Genomic DNA, 20,644 nt, shown 5'->3' with positions numbered 1-20,644 from the left:
GCCGCTCCGCGGCATGTGGGATCCTCCCAGACCGGGGCGCGGACCCGGTTCCCCTGCATCGGCAGGCGGACGCGCAACCACTGCGCCACCAGGGAAGCCCTATATTACTTTCTATAATAATATTTAGTATACTATTATATAGTGATTTACCATTTTAAAAATATATCTTAAGCATTACCTCATTTGGTTCTTATGACATACTGCAGAGCTGCATAGGACAGTTATTACTGCCATATTCTAGGTAGGAAGACTTAACACAAGTTGTAACTGTCAGCAGCACACTGCCAATGTGGGGTGCAAGTACATGTCTTTTGATTTCCAAATCCAGTGTTCTTTCCACTCTGCCATACTGCTTTATGTGATAAGAGGTGATATTCTGTTATTTTAATAAATTACCAATGAAATTTGGGGGAGCTGGTTATTTTCTGGCAACCGTTAAAAGAGTTGAAGGAGTTAGGTTCTGTAGCTCTGATTAGATGCAGACCCTTGTTCCTTGGAACAAAAAGATTTTTATTATATAATCACAAACCATGTAAAATGGATGAATAAGAGAAGATGCAGGGAATAGCATTTGACAGAGCTATGTGTTTTACTGGAAAGAATACAGGCTTTAGAAGCATACTGACTTCAATTTTAATCCTGGCTTCAGTTTTCTTCTTAGTAAATAAAGGCAATATTACCTAGAATACCTAGCCAGTGTCTGTTTTCTTTTTTAACCTGCACTGTCACCAGTTTGGTGTATTTTATCAGTTAGGTAGCAAATGTTTAATGATACTTGGAATAGGGTTTACCAGAACCATCTATTCAAATGCTCAAGACAATCCCCAGCTACACATTCCTTCTGTTGCCATTGCCACACTGACAGTGCCATAGCTGCTCCTCAGCTGTGGAGCTTAAGTCCACAGTCTTCTGGCCCTGCCGTTCCTCCTCTTCTACTTGGTGATGATGAGGTAGTGTCCAAGAATGAAGCAGTGTAGCCTAGCTCTGGGCATGTTTGGTCAAGAGCTTACTTGTATTTTTGGTTATATCTTTTATTTGTTTCAGCAAATACTTGTTGGGAGCTATGATAGGCAAGGGATATAGTGAACAAGTCAGTCTCTGCTCTTAGTGAGTTTATAGTTTAATGAGAAAGACAGGCATCCTAAAGAAGTAGAGGAAGGAAGGGTGTAGACTGCCACCAGCTTTAGAGCAGACGTCTGCCACGGTCAGAGAGCCAGTCTGGTGGTAGTGACAGCAGGAACATAATGTTAGCTGGAGTTTCTTGAGTGCTTGTGTTCACTGCCGAATCTTCGACGTAAAGAATGAGTCATGAGTTACTACCAGATACCTGATTTGGACAGCTTGGTTGATAGTAGTGTTCATTCATTAAGACAGGAAGATTAGAAGGAGGAAATTTAAGTGGGAATTATAATGAGTTCAGTTTGGGATGAGTTTCAGATTTCTAGGAAGCAGTTGGATATCCAGAGATATCTAGAGGCCAATTTGGATGTCATCAGTGTGTTGTGATGGTTATTGAAGACGACTGTAGCAGAGCTCATCCAAGGGTGTAATAAAGAAGGGGGAAGATGACTGAGGATGCAATCCCTGAAAAACACAGACATGGAAGGGATTGTTAGAGGAAGGGGAGCCATGAAAGAATGACTAGAGGTAGGAACAGAGTTTAGTGTCAGGGACATTTGAGAAGAGTGGTCCACATGTACAAATAAGACAGTACTAAAAAAATAACCATTAGATTAACAACAGCACAGTTATTGTTAACCTTGAGGAGAAGAGTATTAGTTGAGTGAAGTGGTGGGGGAAGAAGCCAGATTTCAGTGAGTTGAGGAACAGTTGGAAGGGAGGAAGAGGAGACAATGAATATATGAAACTCTCTGAAGGAGCTTGACTTTTGAAAGAGGGGAGGGAGCAAAGGTGGTAAATAATGAAGAATGTGGGTTGAGGGAAGTTGTTCTTGTTTTTTGTTTTTTGTCTTTTAACTTGGCAGAAGCTTGAGCAAGTTTAAATAATAGAAAGGATCTGCAGAAGAAAAGAGTTAATGATACCAGAAAGAGTAAATCACTAATGGAGGGAGGTGTTTTTTCTAATTAAAATGTAATTTACATTGAGTGAAGTGCACAACCATAAGTGTACAGCTCAAATAATTTGTACGTGTATATAGATCTTTGAAACCACTACTCAATTCAACATACAGAACACAGAGCACTCAGGAAGGCACCTCATGCCTCCCTGTCAGACCTCTCTGTTCTGACCAATGGATGGAGAGGAGGAAGATTCTTGATAACCTGGAGGGCTTGAGGTCTGTAGCACAGGAAGAGGGAGAGGTGGAAGGGCTAGATATATTTTCCTTTGTGATTGGAGGGCTGGACGAAGGGATGGATGGGATCATAACTTGTGCTGAGATAGAGGTGAGGTCAAATCTGAGGGCTTCTGTATTGTTGGTAAGATAGGAGGCAACATCTGGTCAACTTAATGAATGAAGGTGGCCGAGGAGGTTTGAGTGAAAGTGAAAAAGATGATAAATTCCACTGAACCATGGCAACATTTTTCATGACAACCTATTTTATTTTTCTATCCTTATCTGTTAATGCTATTTTTGAAGTAATAGTTTCCCTAGGCCTGTGAGAATTTATGTAAAATTTTCTAGTTTAACTCTATGTAAATTGACAACTAGAAATCAGAATTATGAACGACAGTTATGAAATTGGTTAAAATTGACCCCTTACAGAGCCAACCTGGTCTAACTCTGAATAATAAATGATAGGGCCTTTTCTTCTTCAGAAGGTTAAAAACATTAGGAAATAGTATTAAAGAAATTTTGCTTTTAAAAGTTTGTAAGAAAAGGAGGAATTTAGTGTTTGAATGCCAGTACTCATACCTTTCAGTGATTCCTTGCCTTTAGACCAAATATTTAAATCAGGTTTAGGTTGCATATTCCTCAGGGTTTATTATGTTCTTGCCTTCATTTTTAGTGCTCTGGATTAGCTATTTTAAACTAGTCTTAACTAGATCTACAGGATAATATTTTATCAATGGTTCCTTTTGTTCTATTTCAGAACGCCATTTTATGGTAATTAGATAGTTATGATACTATCTATGTAGTTAACCAAAGCAGCTTAGATTGAGGGATTTTTTAAATATCTCATTCATGATGTAATAAATAGCCAGGCGTATGGCATTAAAATGAGAATTTTTTACCATAAACACAAATGAAGTTGCCTGATAATAAATCCATTTGTTATTAATTAAACTTTGAATCTGTTGTTTATCTAATTTAGAATAGTCCATTCAAGTTAACATTTGTTGAGTTTCTAGCCATGTGCCTACTGGGGATATATAAAAATGAATAAGGAAGGCAAAGTTTAAGAAGAAAAAAGAAATATGTATAATTGTACAAAATATAATGTGATATGTTTAGATTAACCATTTAAAGAAATAAAGTGCTGTAGGAACCTGGAAGATGAAGCAATAACACAACCAAATAGCATTGGGAACATTTTCCCCAAGGATAGGATGGAGAAAGGGCTCAAAGTATTATGCTTTATACTTGTTTAGAGCTTTACAGTTTACTAAGCACTTTTATAAATATTCTTAATTTAATCCTCAGAATAACCTGGAGGAAGGTAGGGCAGGTATTTTCCCCCAAAATTTATGGATGAACAAACTGAGGCTTTAGATGATATTCATTACCTTACAGCAGATTAACAGCCAGGTGGCATGGCTAAGACTGAAACATGGTTCTCTTAACTCCAAAGTCTGTGTTCTTTCCCCTAAACCCGACAAAATTCTGGCAGGAGGAATATCTTAAACAAATACACTGAGCCTGGTGTGTTTAAAGAATGTCACATAATCATTTGCCTAGAATATGGGAAAAATATTAGGAGATGAAGCTAGAAAGGTAAGTTGGTACTTGACAAAGAAACCACAATTTCAGAGGCCTTGAATTCTACACTAAGAAGTTTGAACTTTGAAGAGCTTAAAACTAGAGAGGTGGGATCTTCTAGGATAAAAATCGTAATGGATCTGCAGTGACTCAGCATAGAATAAAAGGCATCAAGATTGGAAATGGAGAAGTAAGATTTAATTTGCAGAAGACATGGTTGTGTAGAAAATCCCACAGAATCTTAAAAAGAAAAAAAAAAGCTACTAGAAGTAATAAGTGAGTTTAGCAAAGTTGCAGGAAACAAGATCAATATACAGAAGTTAGTTGTATTTCTACCTACAAGCAATGAATATTCAGAAATTGAAATTTAAAATAACATTTACAGTAACATAAAAAATATGAAATGCTTAGATATAAAACTGACAAAAGATGTACAAGACCTGTTTATTGAAAATTACAAAGTATTGTTGAGAAAAATGGAAGACCTAAATAAATGGAAAGCTATACCATGTTTATGGATTGGAAGACTCCGTATTGATAAGAAAGCAGTTCTCCTCAAATTGTTCTATAGATTCAAGGCAGTTTCAATCAAACTCCCACCAGGCTTTTTTTTTTTTTTGAGAATATAAGCTATGCGGTTTAATCGTATACATTGATGTTAAGATTTTTGGTCTTATTACTTGCATATGTGATCTGTTTAACACTCTTTTTTTTGTGTGTGTGTTATGCGGGCCTCTCACTGCTGCGGCCTCTCCCGTCGCAGAGCACAGGGTCCAGACGCACAGGCCCAGCGGCCATGGCTCACGGGCCCAGCCGCTCCGCGGCACGCGGGATCCTCCCAGACCGGGGCACGAACCTGTGTTCCCTGCATCGGCAGGCGGACTCCCAACCACTGTGCCACCAGGGAAGCCCCTTAACACTCTTTAAAACAGAAAATCATTGAGTAGCAATCAGATTTCAAAAAGTCTTCCAAGCCAGACAGTTGTCTATGTGATATGCTACATATGACAACATAGAATGTACAATTATATTAACACAGACTTCTTTTCCAAGGGATCAGTATTTTCACACGTCTAATAGGTCTCATGCACAAGATAACAGAAACAGCAGTATCAGCGTCTCTCAATCACATTAAGTTCATCAGATGTATTAAAAGGGTAGCCCTTTTTAATTGAGAATTTTTATACATATTATCTATATATTTTTTAACATCTTTTTTTTTTCCTAAATTATCTCTGTTTTAGATAAATACAGAGCTTAGGAAATAATACTTAAATGAGAACAGTTTGGGCAAATCCTCAGGCTCTATCCTACAAATGTTCCATTCAGGAAGATCTCAGTACTTCTCCACTTTTTTGTAAAAATTTACAAGCTGATTCATAACCAAACCACTTAGGAAAAAGAAGAACAAAGTTGGAGATGTTATGTTACCTGATTATAAGGCTTATTATAAAAGTTATAGCAATCAAGATGGTGTAGTATTAGTATCTAGATTGGAAAATAGACAAGTGGAACAGAATAGATAAATGGATCTACACCTACATATTTATATAACTGATTTTTTATAAAGGTGCAGAAGCAACTCAGTGGAGAAAGGGTAGTCTTTTTTTTTTTTTTAATAAATTTATTTATTTATTTATTTTTGGCTGCATTGGGTCTTTGTTGCTGCACAGGCTTTCTGTAGTAGCGGCAAGCGGGGGCTACTCTGTTCAGGTGCGTGGGCTTCTCATTGCGGTGGCTTCTCTTGTTGAGGAATGTGGGCTCTAGGGCGCACGGGTTTCAGTAGTTGTGGCGCATGGGCTGTAGGCACACGGGCTTCAGTAGTTGTGGCTCGTGGGCTCTAGAGCGCAGGCTCAGCAGTTGTGGTGCACAGGATTAGTTGCTCTGCGGCATGTGAGATCTTCCTGGACCAGAGCTCAAACCCGCGTCCCCTGCATTGGCAGGCGGATTCTTACCCATTGCACCACCAGGGAAGTCCTAGTCTTTTCAAAAAAGCAAATAACATTGGAACATTTGGATATCCATATGCACAAAAATGAATTTTGATTTATTCCTTACAACGTATATGAAAGTTAACTCAAAATAGATCAGAGGTAAATCCTTAAATGTAAAACCTAGAACTATAGAACTTCTGGAAAAAGACATTGGAGAAAATCCTTACAACTTTGGGCTGCTCAAGGATTTCTTACACTCTTAGATACAACATAGTACAAGGTTTCTTTTTAATAGAGAAGGTTCTATAATTGATTGTGGTAATGGTTGCATAAGTGAATATACTAAAATCCATTGATTTGTGTACTTTAAATGGGAGGATTGTATGGTGAATTATATCTCAGTAAAGTCATTATTATCAGTAAAATAGGTTAAACATGCATCTACCATATGAACCAGCCCTCTCACTCCTAGATCTTTACTCGAGAGGATTGAAAGCATATGTCCATACAAAGTCAAATGTTTATAGCAGCTTTATTTGTAATAGCCAGAAACTGGAAACAATTCAATTTTCCATCAGCAGGTAAACAGACAAATTGTGGTACATCATACAATGTAATATTACTCAGCAATAAAATGAAATGAACTATTCACATTCACTAAAACATGGATGGATCTCAAAATAATAATTAATAATAGGCCGAGTAAAAGTCAGACCCCCCCAGAAAGGGATGTATATTATGTGATTTTATTTATATAAAGTTCTAGAACATGCAGACTAATTTATAATGACAAAAAGCAGACCAGTGTTTTCCTGGAATGGGGTGTGGGCAAGTGGAGGAGTGGGAGGGAGTGCTTTCAGTAGAGCAAAAGGAGACATTTTGGGATGATAGATATGTTTATTATCTTGGTTGTGTGATTTTTCACAACTGTATACATATGTCAAAACTTACCAAATTTAATACCTTAAATGTGAAATTTATAATATGCTAATTATACCTCAAAAAAAGTGTTTTTAAAAATCTTAATGGATATGGAATCACCATACAAATTCTACATGATTTTGATAGATAAAACACTGTCAAATCTATTTTAGAAAGGTTATCTGAAAAGTGTAGAAAATGGAGTGGAGAACAGAGACATAGTTGGCATATTTATTCAATGATTTAAGCAAATATGTATTATGCTGGACAATGGGTATCAATTAAAAGGCTCACAGACAAATGGAAGAGATGTATGTAAATAAAGAATCACACAGTATGATAATGCATGCTATCTCATGACAGTATGTATGAGATAACTCTGACCTGGTTTGGGGGCAGTTAACAGAATCTTGAAGGTTGAGTAAAGTTTACAGTAATCTAGGTGTGAAATGAAAAAAGCCTGAAGTAGGTTAGGAGGGTAGGGTTGAAAAAAAAATTCGAAAGAGCTTTTAGAAGCAAAATCAATACAGTTTGGATATGGAAGTGTAAGAGAGGTAAGAGCCAAAGATTTTTTTTTAACATATTTAATGGAGTATAATTGCTTTACAATGGTGTGTTAGTTTCTGCTTTATAACAAAGTGAATCAGTTGTACATATACATATGTCCCCATATCTCTTCCCTCTTGCATCTCCCTCCCTCCCACCCTCCCTATCCAAAGATTTTTTATTTAGAATGACTAAGCCTTTGATGGTAAGAATAACAGAGATACAGGAATTTAGGAGAAGGAGTAGACTGGGGACGAAAGCAAGTTCAATCTTAGACGTGAGTTGGAAATTCCTATGGATCATCCAGTTGAAGGTATCTGGGAAGTAGTTGAAAGTACAGGCTTATCCCATTAGAAAAAAGAAGTCAGTTCTGCAAATATATCGTATAAAGAACAGATCACTATAGAAGTGAGTGGGCCTCTTCCAGAAGTGTATAGTATGAAGTAAGAGAGCCAGTGATAAAACTTGAGGTATCATCAGTGTTTAAAGGACAAAGGACCAAGAAGCAGAAGAAGGGGTGCTGTGAGGACAGAGGATGCCAGACTGTAGGAGGGAAATGTCTGGGAGAAGAAATGAAACTATAAATCACCTCTGTGTTTTACCAGTTGGAAAATAGTATTCAGAAAAAGTTTTCTATTTCTCCTAGAGAGTTCAAAAAGACTCTGATAGGAATGTAAACTATTTTTATGTATTATCTTGGATAAAATTAAAAATTTAAATTTAAAAAGGCATTTTGTCCATCATTAGAGATAATAATCTACTGTAGAAAGTGCTTTAGCTGTTTAGTTAGACGGACTTAATTCTGAAAATTAGGCTGCTAGACAGTGGTCTGCATCTCTTTCCTTTGTAAATAAGTGGCTTTCTAACCACTGTTAACCCTACTTTTTGTTTCCATAGGTTGATGAAAAAACCGTAGGAGAACCTGGTTGGCTTTATGGTAGTTTTCAAGGAAATTTTGGCTGGTTTCCATGCAACTATGTAGAAAAAATAACATCTGAAAAATCTGTGTCGCCTAAGAAGGCCTTACTTCCTCCTACAGTGTCTTTATCTGCTACCTCAACTTCTGAGTAAGTTTTTAGCTAATAATGGAGTTTACACGTCTCTGCAAATATGTGAACACCTGATATGTATTTGTGTCAGCCTGCTACTTAGTCATATTGTAATCTGCCCTGGGCTCTCTAAGAGTACCTGTTGTTCCAAATTTAATTCTGAAGTTTAGTAAATAAAAACATGGGTCAGTAGTTCATAAATTTTTTTTTTTGCCTAAGTTGTGTTTCAACACGATGTATATTATATACAAATAGATAAATTGGTAGTACTTCATTAGATTCTAAACAATTAGGTATACTTATGTCATATTGTTATATTTATAGATCACTTTCTTCAAATCAACCAGCATCAGTGACTGATTATCAAAACGTATCGTTTTCAAGCCTAACTGTTAACACATCATGGCAGAAAAAATCAGCTTTTACTCGCACTGTGTCCCCTGTATCTACATCACCTATTCACGGACAGGTATGTATCTTTAATTTTCTTGTGTTTTATTCTTTGACATTGCTCCTGGTTCACATAAAATAGAATGAAGATTTTTGTACAAGGCCATCATTTACTCATTTAACCAGAGTTTGTATTATTTAGTTTCTTTTCTTACCATTCATATGTGATATGAGGTTGAAGAAATTATTATTAGAGGTTTCTCAACAATTTATTCTTATAGTAGCAAGTTGCTACCAACTAAGGTTTCTGAGCTCAATATATCATTTTTACAAATCTGATCATAGTCTTAATTTGTAGTTATTGTAAGAAGAGCTTGGGCTTGGGGTTTTTTTGTTTGTGTTTTCCTTAAGTAAGTCATTTGTGTGAGAACTGTGTTATATATATATTTAGCCTATGGTTTAGATGTAACCGAGATGCCAGCATTGTTACATTAACATTATTAAAAAGAAATTGCAGACTTCATCAGAATAGAGTCCTTCACTCAAAAAATGTTTATTGTGTGACCACAGGTTCCAGGCATTTATTATGTGCTAGAAATTTAATGGGAAAAAAAAAACCTCTGCCATTAAGAAGTCATAATCTAATGAAGACAAACATATAAATAAATAACTGTATGAGAAATGTTGTAATAAAGATATTTTATGAAATCTTGAGGGGTATACAGAGGAGACAGCATTTCAATTCAATCTGTGGGAATTGGAGCAGGCTTCACAATAGGTAAGGCATTTCAGTTAAGCCTTCAAAAATGAGCAAGCTTTCACCAAACAAAGAAGGAAAGTTATTCCTGTGAAAGAACAATTTGGGAAAAGTCACTGAGGCATGTTAACAAGAGGAGTTTATAGGAAACAAGTATTGTTTATAGTGTGGCTAGAGTACAGGATTCATGAAGAAATACAGGATTCATGAAGAAAGGGTTAAGTGAAGTTGGAGAGAGAGGTTGAGATTTATTTGTGAAGCATTTAATACCATGCTAAGCAGCTGGCAGTGGAAAGCCCATGAAGGTTTTTAAGAGGAGAGTTGAAGTGTATATTTTAGAAGGATAACTCTGGCAGTAGTATAGAGGCCAGATTGGTGGAAGGAAGCAAAGGGAGGAGACCAACAAAGGAAGGATATTACAATAGCTAAGTAACAGATGATGTGAACCAGTAATGAAAATATATAGAAGAGGAGATGGACTTAAAAGAGTACTAGGAGTCAACATAAAATTGGCAATTCATTGAATGTGAAGAATGAGGAAGAAGCTGGAGTTAAACATACCTCTTCAGGGTCTTTAGCTTGAGTAACTGAGAGGATGGCAGTACTGGAGGAGTGGGTTTTGTGGGTTCTAAAAATGATTACATTTCAGATGTGCAACTTAGGTATTTGTAGGAGGGACAACCTGCTGGGAAGGCCCAGCAGGCAGCTTGATTTACAAGTCTGGAGCTCAAAAGATAAAGTTATAATTAAGATACAGATTTGAGAAATCATAGGCATAAATAAGATTAGGGAAATCATGTAAAACAGGAAGGGAAGGAGACTGGACCAAAGAGGAGCCATCAATCACCAGAGAGTGAACTTCACGAACTGCAGGGGTTTTAGTGATGGTCAGCACTGTTCAGAGATCAGAGAAGGTAAGGGTTTGCAAGAAGCTTTTGGCTCTGATGTTATCAATGATCTTGTCAAGAGATTCAATATTGTGATGGTTACAGAACCTAAATTAGAATGGACTGAGGGGTGAAATTGGAAAGCAAGTTTAAGACTGTTCTTTCTTTAAGGAAGTTAGAAGTAGAAGTAAGGAGACTTCCCTGGTGGGCCAGTGGTTAAGGCTCCACACTCCCAATGCAGAGGGCCCGGGTTCAATCCCTGGTCAGGGAACTAGATCCCAAATGCCACAACTAAAGATCCTGCATGCAGCAGCTAAGATCCCAGTACAGCCAAATAAATAAATAAATATTTTTTAAGAATTAAACAAAAGAAGTAGAAGTAAGTAGAGAAGTGGAAAATTAAAGATTCAAGAGAGAGAATTCACAGTGTTACAAAATATTGTTAGAAGGTGGGAGGACATGATAGAAAGTTTAGAGCACAGGTAAAGAGGCTAGCCCTATCAACAAAATGAAAACACTCCTTCCTCTGAGAGAAGAAGGAAGGAAAGAAGGATGAATAAGAATACGAAGACGTTATGAGACAGAAAACAGAAAAGTGGAGGGAGGCCCATCACAACTGCATCTCCATTCCTAGTGGAATAAACAGAATCCACAGCAGTGAGGAGCCTTTGGAAATAGGAGGAGAGAAAGGGTTTCCCTTTTCATTTGTTCTATGATACATACTTGATGGATCTATGAGTACATTTCTTGCATACCCAGGGTTTACCTTCCATACCTGTGATACTTAGTGCCAAGATGTTTCCTTGAATGGTAGGTGTTGGGTCTTTAACTTCACAGAAGGCTATTCAGGTGGTTGTCTGTCATATATAATTTTAAGTCGGTTAGTAGATTAAGTCACCATTGATATTAAGTCACCACCACACCAAACTGGTCCGCTGTTTGAACAGTAAGTATGTTATGTACTAGAAAACAAAAATCTTGGTTACCATTGTGTTTTTTGTTTGTTTGTTTTTAATTTTGTGATTTTGACTTCACAGGGACAGGTTGTAGAAAACCTAAAAGCACAGGCCCTTTGTTCCTGGACTGCAAAGAAAGATAACCACTTGAACTTCTCAAAACATGATATCATTACTGTCTTGGAGCAGCAAGAAAATTGGTGGTTTGGGGAGGTGCATGGAGGAAGAGGATGGTTTCCAAAATCTTACGTCAAAATCATCCCTGGGAGTGAAGTCAGGCGGGAAGAGTAAGCATTTTTGTGTGTTTACATGAGGTGTGGATGTTGGTATTTTCACTGATGAGTCAGCCACAGTACAGTTGGCTGTGCAGGAAAATTAAAAGTTTACGCTTGAGTTTGATATCAGAAGGGTGATTCCTAGAGTGAAAAAAATCATACCTCAGATGATTTGTACCAATTTTAGAATATCTTTTATTCTAGTTATTTCAGATTCCTAAAGTTTTCAAAGTGCTTAAAATTTTAGATCTGTTGCTTTCTTTGTACTAACATCAGGTCAGTTAGAGAAGTTATTTTTCATTTCCTTTGGAGGTTTCTCCCTTATTATTTACTGTAAATTGTCAATATTTAGATAAATCAATACCGAGGGCCTCGCCTTTGCCAGAGTGAGGCGTTCCCATCTCTGGGCCTCCAGAGTTCCCTGAACATCACGTTTCTTACAGCTCATGACACACTGTGTCATAGTTATTTGCTTTCTTACCTATATCCCTTATTAGGTCATAAACTCCAGGAGGGTGGGATTCACGTCTTTTTTGTTCATTTTTCAGTTTTTCCATACCTAGTGTGATCTTAATGCATAGTAGCTGCTCAATCATATTTGCTTAGTAAACGAGGAGAGAAGCGAATGAAAGGACAATCAAATGAATGAACTTTTGCATGAACAAAAAACAAAACCAGATAAGGTCTCTGGCCTTTGTTTCCCAGTCTGTAAGGGAGTCCGGTCATCAAACATCTTTAATACAAACAAATAAGTACTCTAATATAGCTGTGGGTAATTATCACTTGTGTTTTATATGGAAGTTGATCTAAATAGAAAAGCAAAATGATTTATTGAAAAGGAACGGGGCCTTTGGAAATCAAGAGCCTTGAGTTCTGATTCTGCTATTTTTGCCAGAGTGTATGGGGTAACCTGCTTGGTCTTTAGTTTGTTGTTTTTTTTTTAATAAATTTATTTATTTTATTTATTTAATTTTGGCTGTGTTGGGTCTCCGTTGCCACACGTGGGCCTTCTCTAGTTGCGGAGCAGGAGCTCTAGGTGCGCGGGCTTCAGTAGCTGTGGTGCACGGGCGTAGCGGCTCCGTGGCATGTGGGATCCTCCCGGACCAGGGATCGAACCCGTGTCCCCTGCATTGGCAGGCAGTCTCTCAACCACTGCGCCACCAGGGAAGCCCTGGTCTCTAGTTTTTTAATTGATTGAATGAAAATAATAAACTAAAAAGTCATTAAAAATCCTTTCAGTGCTAAGGTTCTAAACATCAATTTTCAGTTCAAATGCAGAAATTTACTTTTCAGACTGACATGGAATTTTAGATTTAGAGTGTGTAATGACAGGAACAACAATAATACATAGCCGATGTGTATGCTGGCACTGTGCTAGACCCTTTATAGTAATTATCTTATTTAAACTCCATGACATTTTACAGAGAAGGAAAACTTAAACACAAAGGGATTAAGTTTAAATGCCTTAAAGGACATTTCTTCTAACTTTTCATTCAATTACTGATCTTTTCTAACAGATAAGGCATGCAACTCGAAGTGCTGCGGTAATGGAGAATTCAGCAAGGCAGTCCATTCAGTGTGCCCATGAGTTGTAGTAAGGGTCCCCTCTGTTAACCTGTAAACTGCTTCACTGTACAATTTACTCACAGGTCCTGGGGAGCCCTGGTATATTCTACAGATGTCTAGTTCTTAAATGCCACAGTTTTCCAGATTTTTGAAAACAGTTTTCTGGGTTAACTTGGAAATAAAAGCTATGTATGTTCCAAAATGTAAAAATAAAGTTCTGTTATTTTTACGTATTCTTAAATGTACTGTGCTCTAAACAAGTAGTAAAATTTATATATTGCCCTTATTTTTCTCTAAACCAAGCCAAGTCCCATGTGTGCTTTACCAAATAACTGCCCATTTACCAATGCCTCATGTCTTTTAGGTTACTTTAGAAAGGCAAAATATCTCACATTTGAAAAACTATTTATAAATCATATTGAAATTACCTCAATAGATCTAAAAAATTTAGTAGTTTGTAAGTAGGCAGTTCTTAATCCACTAGGATTTTGCGTATGAGGGTATTTCTAGCCTGTGTACTGAGACAATATTTTAATTAATTTTAGCCCTTAAAAGAATGCACTGCTAAAACCTCCTGTTTTCATCAAATCACGTTTTTTGTTTATTTACTTGTTGATGTCTTTTTTTGTTACTTTATTATTATTTTTTAATCTGTTTGTGTGTATATTTGGCAGACCAGAAGCTTTGTATGCAGCTGTAAACAAGAAACCTACCTCTGCAGCCTGTACAGTGGGAGAAGGTGAGCTCTTGGCAATTTATAAATTAGATGGAAGTCAAATTAGCTACTGACTTCCCACAGTTACTCTCCTTGCTTCTGTGTCTTCAGTGTTAAAGTGAGGTTAGGAAAACCTGCTCCCGCTCTATTTCACATGAATATTGAAGATATAGAAAATATATAGCTGAAAATACTTGACGCTTTTAGAAAATCAGTACTATAAAAATTCAGCATAGACTGTCTCAATAAATAAGATCATAGATAAGGGTTGCAATGAGATAGCATGAAGTTTTTTGTTTTCCTTTTATTATATATCTAGATTATAGATGTTTAGAATATAAGGAAATTTCAGTACATTTAGTTGTTTATGAATTACACTTCTTTGTGTTTTTTTTTTGGCCATACTGCGCGGCTTGTGGGATTTTTAGTTCCCTAACTAGGGATTGAACCCAGGCCCTCAGCAGTGAGAGTGCAGAGTCCTAACCACTGGACCGCCAGGGAATTCCCTGAATTGCATTTTAATTACAGTGTACCATATAAATCATTAAGTAGGATTTGAAATCAAGATACACTTTAATCATAAATATTACAAAGAAATTTTTTATTGCCCTTTGGGTTGTTTGAGTATCTTAATTTTGATAATGTGCTGGAAAATGTCTACCCTTATTTCAGACAGTATTTTTATTTAATAGTTGTATAGGTTAATAAATGAATTATATATTCACTGTAAAATTAGTTGAACAGCTTAAGTACATTTTGTTTATATTACTCAAGAAAATCAGTTTAATGGTAAATTAAACAGTTTATTCAGTATCTACTACATTAGAGATTGTATGCTAGAGCCTGAAATATACACGGATGAATAAAATACAATTTCCCAAGTGCTCACAGTAAAATGGGAAGGCTAGGCATATAATTGTAATAAATTCTATAATGAATGAACAAAAACATAATTTTGAGTAGGACCTATGAATCCACAGAGGTGGCCTTGTTGAATCATCTTAAACAATGAGTAGGTTCTTGCTTAGTGACGAAGAGAAAGCTTGGTGGACAGAGGTAAAGGTATGAGCCAAGGCTCAGCTGTGAAAGGTTAGGGAACTCGAGTCACCAGCAAGGCTGCAACCAGAGGTTTACTGTGGAATAACTGCAGTGGAATGATCCTAGAAGAGTGGTGAGGAGCATTTTGGAAAGGACCTGGCTTGCTGCAACATACCTTAACCTTGTAATCATTTTTCATCTTGTTAAGTCAGCTAAATTGAATAATATGGGAATGTGGATAGTAAATAGTTTCTGGATACTGGTTCTGGCCATCTCCAGTTTATGATCTACAGAGCAAATTTCATGTCAACAAATACAAATAGTACTAGAAGAAAGAAAAAGAGACTTCTAAAACCTGGTCATTGACTGTTTCTTCTAAGTACTAGTAATCACCTGAACAAAAAAACAAAGCCAGTATAAAAGCTTAGACATGTCCCTTAAGGTTATTCATGAACAAATATTTATTGAGCATCTATTCTATGCCAAGCACTGTGCTAGGAGCTGGGCCATTGTGATGGAAATTGGCCTCTCGTACTGATGTCAGCTGAATAGTGGGCGTTTCCATAACTGTATGAAAAAGAATTTAGCAGATTAAAGAGAAAAGAGAAAAGAGAATTTAGAGAAAAGAATTTAGCAGATTAAACTATATGTAACAAGGTTAAAAAAAACTTTTCATGTCTTGACTCTCTGTAAAGATACTGATATCTATTTGTAGTTTGGGGGTTATTCTCTGTGACATGATGATGATGATGATGGTGATGACGATACAGTTGGGGAAAAAAGAAACCCTGTGATAAAGTTTTATGTTCAGTCAAAGATGTAATCTTTTTCTAAGAAATTATTAAATAATTACTTCATTCCATTTTCTACCTTAACATCTCTTTACATTAAGTTTCCTTAAGTCACAAGGTCTTTTACAGCAAAATTACTCAAGATCTTGGAGATCAACATTTTTTTTTTACTTCTGTAATCTTGCAACCAAAACTAGTTTCTTTTTGCTTTGTTTCCTACAGAGTATATTGCACTTTATCCGTATTCAAGTGTAGAACCTGGAGATTTGACTTTCACTGAAGGTGAAGAAATATTGGTGACCCAGAAAGATGGAGAATGGTGGACAGGAAGTATCGGAGATAGAACTGGAATTTTTCCATCAAATTACGTCAAACCAAAAGATCACGAGGTAGAGTTATTTTGGTATAGAAACAGAAGCATTCCATTCCTGTTGATCAGGGTTCATATTTAAAACAGATGGACGTATATGGTTTTGGTCAGGCTGCTTTGGTTACAAGGAAACCACTTCAGGTAACTCCAGTAAAATGTAGTTTATTATAGGGATCCTGTTAGAGAGATAAGGGCAAAACTATTTCTATGAAATTCCAAGGACAAGAGCCATAGATAGGGCTGGGCCTCATGATAACTGAAGTTAGGGAATGGTCTGGATTCAGGGAGGCTTTCAAGGGACCGCCTTGAAGAAGTCTGTAAATCTTTAAGGCTCTGACATTAATGTGACCCAGCCCACACTCTTGAGTTCCTGCTGCTTTTCATCCCACCACTAGTATGATATAGTGTAGCAGTTCTCAGACTTTTTGGTTTCAGGAACTTTTTACATTCTTAAAAATTATTAGGGACTCCAAAGTTTCTGAAAATATATGGATTATATCTAGCAATACTTTCCATATTAGAAATTAAAACAAATTTTAAAAATATTTATTAATTCATTTTGAAATAACAAAATTAAACCCGTTATATGATGACATAAATAACTTGCTTTTTAAAAATTTTTATTTTTTATTTTTTTCTGTTTTTTTTTAAATTTATATTCTCGCACATAAAAGTCATAAGCACATATGTATAAATATATTTTTTTCCTCATTTTAAGAACCTATCCCACTTTATTTTATTTTTTATTATTTTTTTTGTATGTGTCCAATGAACGTTTATTTTTACTATTATTATCATTACTGTTACCACTACTTCTCCTCTTTTAGGAATACAGGGAGAGAGGAAGTGTGCATGTAGGTAGAATTTTTCTCCACCTATACTTCCGACAGACAATTTGAAATTTAGAAGCCTCTGGAGCAGTAGTTCTTAAACTTTTCTAACTCAGAGAGGCTGGTGAAAATTACAACCTCTCCTTGAATAAATTCACCTACACACCAAATATTGTACACAATTTTGCAAGTGGGATAAGGGCCCTTAGAAGGGATAAGCCCTTTTAGCATAAACTCTAGACTTCCCAGGGTGGTGGGACAAGGAGCCAGTTGCAATTCTGTAGACAGTGTTTACAAGCACTACATTATGTGTGGAAATAGAACATAGACACATTTAAAAGAGACTTTAAAATAGCCACCAACCTCATGTAGCCAACATTCAACGGAGTAATAATTAATATGTGTCCAAGCCTCTGTTGAACATTCTGGAAAATGCAAAGATCTGTAAGACTAGACGTCAGGATCTCAGATTCTTGTGGTGGAGAAGTACTAGACCAGAGTCATGTTCAAAGTCCAGAGGCACGGAGCCAGGAGCCAGCTTGCTGGAAGTGGCGACTGAGTGGCTACATTCATTACTGTAAAGCTAATGATGAATTAAAAACATATTTACTGAGCTGCTGCAGTCAATAAAAGCCCCAATTAAGGCACCGTTAAGGGACTTAACAGCGTAGTGATGGGGAAGCATTCCTGAAAAGGTTTAATGATCTCAGATCCTGACATAGCCGGGAAGTCATTAGTCATTAATGCCACGTCTGGATCTCAATTATGAAGTTCTCTATAAGAAAACACTTGGCATATAATAACACACAAGATTATACCTGATTTGTTACAGAGAGCAAGATATACCTTTTCAAATGTATTTTTAAATCTCTATGTGTTCAGGTAAGAAAAGTGGCCAATTATGAGCAGAAACTGCCTAGTGAAAATCCATAGCATGATCGCATGCCAATTAGATAAGCGTTACCACTCAAGTAAAAAATAATAATGGAAATACAAAATGGAACATGGTATTGTACTGATTAATAAGACTGTGACTGTGCCTATAAAGTAATTCGATTAATTCCCAGTGTAATGTGTGGAAACTCCTTTAACGTAAAGCTACATTGAATCTAGAGAAAATTAAGCAGATAGAGTCTCTGCCTTCTTAAGTATTCATGCACTTATTCATTCAACAGCTGTTCAGTGAGAGTATCTGTGTAAGGCTTGGTCGGGGGCACTGGGAAACAGGTGAACAAAGCAGTCAAGGTACTCATGAAAGGTACAGTCCAAATAAATGATGATCGACTGTGATAATTACAGTGAAGGAACAAACATGGTGCAGGTAACAATAGACTGAAGATCTTTTAAGATGAGGTGGTCAAGGGAAGGCCTCTGAGGAGCTGGTTCAACAAAAGACCTGAACTGTAAAGAGGCCAGTCTTGAAAAGGCAAGCAGGGGAAGAAATGAGGGGTGGAACTTTTTGGCTATTTAGCATCTGAATTCCTTTCCTGAATTCCTTCCCTCGGTGTGAGTCTTGGTAAGGGGCAGGCTTCTCCAAAGCCTACCTACTCACTTTCCTAGCCTTCTTTGCAGTTAGAGTTTGGGAACATGACCCAGGCTTGGTCAGAGTCATCTGTCCGAGGCAGTGAATCAGGAACTAGTGATACCAAAAAGCAGAGCTGAGAATTTCTTTTGGTGGCAATGAGTGTGATAGCAATATTCAGTTTCTGGAGCAGTGATTCCAGGATATCCTTGTCTAAGGGAGCATTGCATTCAGAGGCAAAGGCAACAGAGCCCTCTTCAGGCTGGTTCTGGGTGTGATTTTGCCTGAAGTTCTGTTTGTCCAGCTTTGCTTTGTCTCTTCCTAATCTCCAAACCTCGTATTGCAGCCTGCCTGGAAATTCTGTGAGCCACCCAATACACTCCATTTCTCTTAGGCTTAAATCAGCTAGAGTCGGTTTCTGATGATTCCATCTAAAAATCCTGATAGACTGGAGTACGTTGCAGGTAGATTTATCCCTAAGGTGGGAGGAGAGGGAGAGAGAGCTTGGAGGAACCGAGAAAAACCCCGAGTGGCAGCATTAGTGAAAAAGGTAGCAAGTGAATAAGATGGGTGCAGCCGGCGAGCCAGGCCAGAGCCAGAGCAAGCAGGTGTGCATAGCAGAAGCCGGAAATGTGCTGGGCCTAGCCTTTTCTCAGGGACACTCAACTAGCTCCCGTGTCCTGATGGGATGTGTCTCTACTGGTCTCTGAGGACTCTGAGGCAGCACTTAAGGGTTCTGGTTGGGTGGTTGCCACTCTGCTGTGCCAAGGAATTCCAGACTGTTCTCTACTGAGGCTAAGCCTGAACTTGCCATTTCCAGCTCTGTGAGATCGCTCTCTCTTTCTCTCCTTTAAGTACCAAGATATGTATCTCTAAAGGCATTTATAGCATTAATTTGGTTATATGTTTTTGAGTGTCATATCCATCATCAGACACTAGCTAACTCCCTGGGGTCACAGTGGGGAGGTGGGATGATTGCATGCCTTGGATTAAAACAGATCTGGATTTTATCTCAGACAAGTTGCTTCACTTCTCTGAACCACAGTTTTCTCATTTGAAAAATGAGGATACTAGTACCTCATTGAGGATTACATGCCCTGTAAGTTACTATACAGTGCCTACCACATAGTAGGCACTCTGTGGTACTAGTCCTTTGTTCCTTAGTAGTTCATGGAATTGAAGAGAATCTTCTGCAGCTAGGAAAGCAATATAAAATTCTTGCTTTTGTGCTTACCTTATTGTAGAATGGTAATTTAGAATAAAGTAACTTACATTGCTTTCTTAGTTTAGAATTTGATCATGAAAATTTCCTTTTTCTTAAAAAATTCCCTAAAGAGTTATTGCCATTTATTCAGTTCACTCCAGCAAAATTACTACCCCCCCAAAAAAAAGACCATTTTTCCCCTTCTAACATCCTTATATTAATGATGTAGACTACAATTAAAACATTGCATCCAAAACCAGAAGGTAGATTTTGTTATTCTTGAGAAACAGAGGAAGATATTACTCAAGTCCTGATTGTCTTAGCCAAAATATTTCCTTATGTAATATTCCTTGGGCACGAGTCTTTTTCATTTTAAGAACTTGAAATCATGGATGTACTATACGTTTGTCATTGATTGACCAAATACGTAACTCAGCTCTGAAGATACTAAAAACTTTATTTTAAAACATCACAAAACAAAAATCCTAGAGCCTCCCAAACCACTTGCTTACTGACTTGAACACCTTAATTTAATCTAATGAATTGACAGTCTTAGAATCCTTTTCTTTCCTCCTTGGCTGCTGGTCTTTTTTTTTTTTTAATTTTTAAATTTTATTTATTTATTTATACAGCAGGTTCTTATTAGTTATCCATTTTATATATATTAGTGTATACATGTCAATCCCAATCTCCCAATTCATCATACCACCACCACCACCATCACCACTTTCCCCCCTTGTTGTCCATACATTTGTTCTCTACATCTGTGTCTCTATTTCTGCCCTGCAAACTGGTTCATCTGTACCATTTTTCGAGGTTCCACATATATGCATTAATATACGATATTTGTTTTTCTCTTTCTGACTTATTTCACTCTGTATGACAGTCTCTAGATCCATCCACGTCTCAGCAAATGACCCAATTTCGTTCCTTTTTATGGCTGAGTAATAGTCCATTGTATATATGTACCACATCTTCCTTATCCATTCATCTGTTGATGGGCATTTAGGTTG

General features: G+C 37.1%; 1 protein-coding gene across 6 annotated transcripts in view; it reads left to right on the top strand.

The window, feature by feature from the left end:
• ITSN2 (intersectin 2) overlaps positions 1 to 20,644 on the top strand; it is a 124,997-nt gene that overhangs the window by 87,684 nt on the left and 16,669 nt on the right. For all 6 annotated transcript variants that reach the window (XM_055089067.1, XM_028496977.2, XM_028496978.2 and 3 more), the window contains 5 exons: positions 8,179 to 8,348; positions 8,655 to 8,799; positions 11,402 to 11,607; positions 13,836 to 13,900; positions 15,928 to 16,094. In XM_055089067.1, the coding sequence (XP_054945042.1) occupies positions 8,179 to 8,348; positions 8,655 to 8,799; positions 11,402 to 11,607; positions 13,836 to 13,900; positions 15,928 to 16,094 (753 nt within the window). The remainder of the gene's footprint in view (positions 1 to 8,178; positions 8,349 to 8,654; positions 8,800 to 11,401; positions 11,608 to 13,835; positions 13,901 to 15,927; positions 16,095 to 20,644) is intronic.

Source organism: Physeter macrocephalus, chromosome 12 (assembly GCF_002837175.3).
Source record: "Physeter macrocephalus isolate SW-GA chromosome 12, ASM283717v5, whole genome shotgun sequence".
NCBI lineage: Eukaryota > Metazoa > Chordata > Mammalia > Artiodactyla > Physeteridae > Physeter > Physeter macrocephalus.
This window is presented reverse-complemented; position numbering and strand designations above follow the sequence as displayed.